We start from the raw sequence: 4,017 nt of genomic DNA on the forward strand, positions 1-4,017 counted from the left end.
GTCGTACCTCGAAGAAGATAGCATCTTGAAGAATTGAATCTCACTGTGGTGAACCAATGCAGATTCAGCTGAACAGACATTATTTTAAACAAAGTTAAAAGATTTATTTATTATGCTGTCCAGGCGCGTCTACATCCCATAATGTAGTGTGGGAAGGGGTACCATTCATACTGAGTGCTGCAACGACCTGTCTGTGTAATTCGGTACTTCGGGTCCACCCGGGTCCGCTCCCACGCACATTCTGCTGAATATATTTTATAAACAGTTGGGAAAAACCTGAGGATTCATATTCACCCAAAGTCCCACAGTTATCACTAAGACTTTTTGCTATGACCATGGAGCTGTGAATTACGTTTTATGCAATGTTGTTTGATAAAACAAACTAAAACTGGTTTATGGCTATTCTAAATGCCGTGGACGTGAACCACTTTTTCAATGAATTGCAATTTTACTAATTATATTCCAAGCAAGTAAAATCAGGATTAATGTAAGCCGTTTTTTTCCTGTACATAATGTGTTAGCAGTCATACATTATATTTAGATACACTGAATTTGTTAACGCAATAACTATAGGCTAACTTTGAGAGCACAGCCTTTTCTATGCAAACTTCAGCTCTGCTGCATTAATTAATTCAGGGGAAGTCTCGCGGTGTTACCTTGCAGACATCTTCCATTTTTCTGTATGAAACAACGAATTTGTTGCATACATTATCCTAACCGTACGAGACATTTTGTCTGCTTTTTTTGTGCCAGATTTTAAAACAGGAGCACATGAAGTTTTAAAGGACTGCGCAGAGCTCGCGTGCAGACCCGAGCGGCGGATTCTCTCCCTATATTGTGCGTCATTTTCATTTTATTTAAATTCCCTTCTGAAGCAACATGGCAACACCAGCCGCTGTTAATCCCTCTGGTAAGTGCGTATATTTTTGTTTATGTAAGCAGCTGCAGTACCCTGGACAGCAACCCGAAGGCCTTATAACCAAATGTGCGGTAATTTGTCAATGAAAACAAAAGAAATTGCATCCGTACCTATTGCGACGTTTACCCCCTCAACCCCTTCCCCCACCGCCCCATCTGAAGCACAACAGAGCACCGCTTTTCTAAGATGAAATGCGATTAGCTGTCTCCTACAAGGTATGGCAATACTGACAGAAACGCAGAGAGTATATCTTTTGTAATGTTTATATTCATTTTCTCGTTAGTGTAAATACAAAGGTCTAATAAGGGACCGATCGGTAGGCAATTGGTTGCTTTCATCTTGATGCGGCTCCTTTAAGTACCAAGGCTATTTTGCATTGCATGAGAGTGCATGAATATTTAGTCCTTTTGCAGGTCTATTTTTTGTTTGTAGAGAGTATGTATTAACAGCCCCGTATTTCCGCCTGTTGAATATAGCTCTTGTGCAGCCTATAGACTAGCAACAGTGTTGTTTTTATTTGGACGTAAATATAGAAAATGTATCAGTTATCTCAACACAAATCTAAAATAACCATTAGAATGTAGGCTACGTGGTGTGTGGGTGTGGGGTTTTATTTTAGCTATGGCACTGCATGTTAATCACATGAAAGTCTCGAGCAGTAGCGTTGTTTATGAATTCCTGTTAGACGATGGGATAACGCTGTTATCCGTAAAGACACGGTATAAAATACAGTATGCCTGAAGTTTAATGTAGGCATCTGGTTTCACATGCTCAGGAGCCACCTTCTTTCGGAAACCGATGATTTTGATACATGATGTTGCTCAGAATTTGTTTTGCTGGCTATTCCATCTTAAGGTTAATTTTTTGTTTTCTCAAAATTGGTCATAATAGGATGTACCTTGTTCTTAAAACTACCCTTTAGGGAATCATTACATTACATTACATTACTAGTATTTGGCAGATGCTCTTATCCAGAGCGACTTAGGTAACTGCCTTTGGTAACCATTTATAATTGGTAAATGGTCAGTGTGACACTGCTCCAAACCTTATTGTTCATCTTATTGATATATTCCCAATCTCTCGAAAGGTAGTGCCGACTATTCAGCTGCCTGAATCTCACTGCCACTTCAAGTCTAAATGTACTGAAGTAATCAAAGTGGATATCTGGCGTTTTTCATTAAGAATGATGATAATATGATTAATGATATTGAGATATAATTAATTGGGAGTGACTGACATCTGAGCCAAGGGCCACATGCATGCTGTTTATGGCATAATGACAGTCATGATGTGTATAAAACAAAATTAGTGCACCAAAAATCAAAACGTGCAAAACTAGCCAAAAGGTCTACTGAACAATGATAATCATGAATATAAGTGGCAATTAACAGGGTCCAACCAGCATCGGCCAGATGGCACAGGACTGCACCCTCTTACTCTTACATGTGATTTCCCAGGATGGAATTAATGAATCATACAAAACACCTGACTCTGATGAATGTGGGAATGGAGGAATGGAAGGATTTTGAATGTAGCCCAAGGAGTAAAAAGTACTCAAAAGGCTTTGTACACTTCAGAAAAACATAGGGATGTATGTTTCATCCAGGTTTCATGTGTTATTCAGGGGTTATGTATCACATCCTTTTGACCATTGAAAGGGCATTGTGGCATTTATTTGATAACTTTTCATCAGTGTATTCCATGGGTCAGAATCCTATGTTTTGTGAACATTTGTCCACTAGTCTTGGAGGGGTTCATTTTGGCTCCTTATTCAACCCTCTTTCCTGAAGGTTTAGGCACCAATTTTTAATCTAGGCCAGAGAATGTTATGTTCAAAAAACAGGAAATGTACCTTACCTGAAGGTGGTGCTACAGCGGAAATACATTTATCACAAATATTGTGACAATTGGTTGAATGATGGAATGGTGGATTGAAAAACTTGAAGAATATGAAAAAATATAAAACTCACAAAATTCACAAAATTAAATGTGGCAGAAATCGAAACTGTGCATGCATTGGATTTTGCATAACTCAAGGAATCTGCCAAAAAAGATCATGTTTCAAAGCATCACAGTTTGTGAATTACATGTAAAAAGCAAAACACCTGGTTATAGTGCCTCCATATGATTGACGTGCACAAACTTTGGTGAATGAGTAATGGGTGACATTTGCGTTTCCCAAGATCCAGATAGATACTTTTCAGATATAAGAAAAACAAAAATAATTTAAAAAATCATGATCAACAATCCAAATAGGGCTGCAGCAAACCTCAGACTGTGATAAATGTTATATATGGTTTAGGGGTGGAAACTGCATTCGGTTTCGGTTTGTCTGCTGCAATGCTGTTTTCCCGAGATCATGCAGGTGCCCGGCTATAATTAAAAACTTTATAAACATGATCTGACTGTATCTTGTGACTGCCATCTAGAGTTTGTGTAATATAATGTGTAGATATTGAATGCGTGACGGGACAGGCAGGTGTGACCCAGGTGGCCTATTTTACTGTTTTTGGAACCATATTCCCCTTAATGGACATTGTTTCCTGCACATGCTACTCTAGGCTGTTATGGTGTGATCAGCTGATTAGGACGTGAGGCATATTGAAGTGCTGCTCTTGTCCCCTTGGGTGTGGGATTGAACCCAAATGGTTCCAGTAAGTATCCAGTTTTAATATGGATACAATGAAAAATATAAGCTATCTGGAGGAGAAAAGACATTTTAGCCAGAATGAGAATGTGTTCTTATTATAAGTACCCCCTTGTAATGCAATACTAAACAGTTTTAATTTTAATCTCAGTGGTATTGGGATGGTCTCTCTGTGACTGAAGTATAGTGTTGAATTGTACTGTACATGATTTCAGATTCCTGTGAATTTGCAGTATCTGGTGAAAAAGCAGTTTCATTAACCGGGATGTCTGCAGATCTGTAGTGCCTGGTTTCGTGCTTGCAGAGCATGTGAGCGAGTGTGTTTAGGGAAGTTCATATTAATTCATGTTATGTGCTGCGGCCTTCACGAATTTACATACTGTAGATTTGCATTTTTTTTGTGTAAAACGTTTCGGTATATTCAGAATGAGAAAGCAGCGACTCTTAGGGA

General features: G+C 38.7%; 1 protein-coding gene across 5 annotated transcripts in view; it reads left to right on the forward strand.

Annotated features, from left to right (window-relative positions):
* Window positions 1–690: 690 nt before the first annotated feature.
* The window catches only part of LOC133111368 (aryl hydrocarbon receptor nuclear translocator 2-like), a 37,293-nt gene continuing 33,966 nt past the window's right edge, over window positions 691–4,017 (forward strand). For all 5 annotated transcript variants that reach the window (XM_061221650.1, XM_061221651.1, XM_061221652.1 and 2 more), the window contains exon 1: window positions 691–910. In XM_061221650.1, the coding sequence (XP_061077634.1) occupies window positions 880–910 (31 nt within the window). In that variant the 5' untranslated portion in view covers window positions 691–879. The remainder of the gene's footprint in view (window positions 911–4,017) is intronic.

The sequence above is a fragment of the Conger conger genome, chromosome 15, assembly GCF_963514075.1.
Source record: "Conger conger chromosome 15, fConCon1.1, whole genome shotgun sequence".
Lineage (NCBI taxonomy): Eukaryota > Metazoa > Chordata > Actinopteri > Anguilliformes > Congridae > Conger > Conger conger.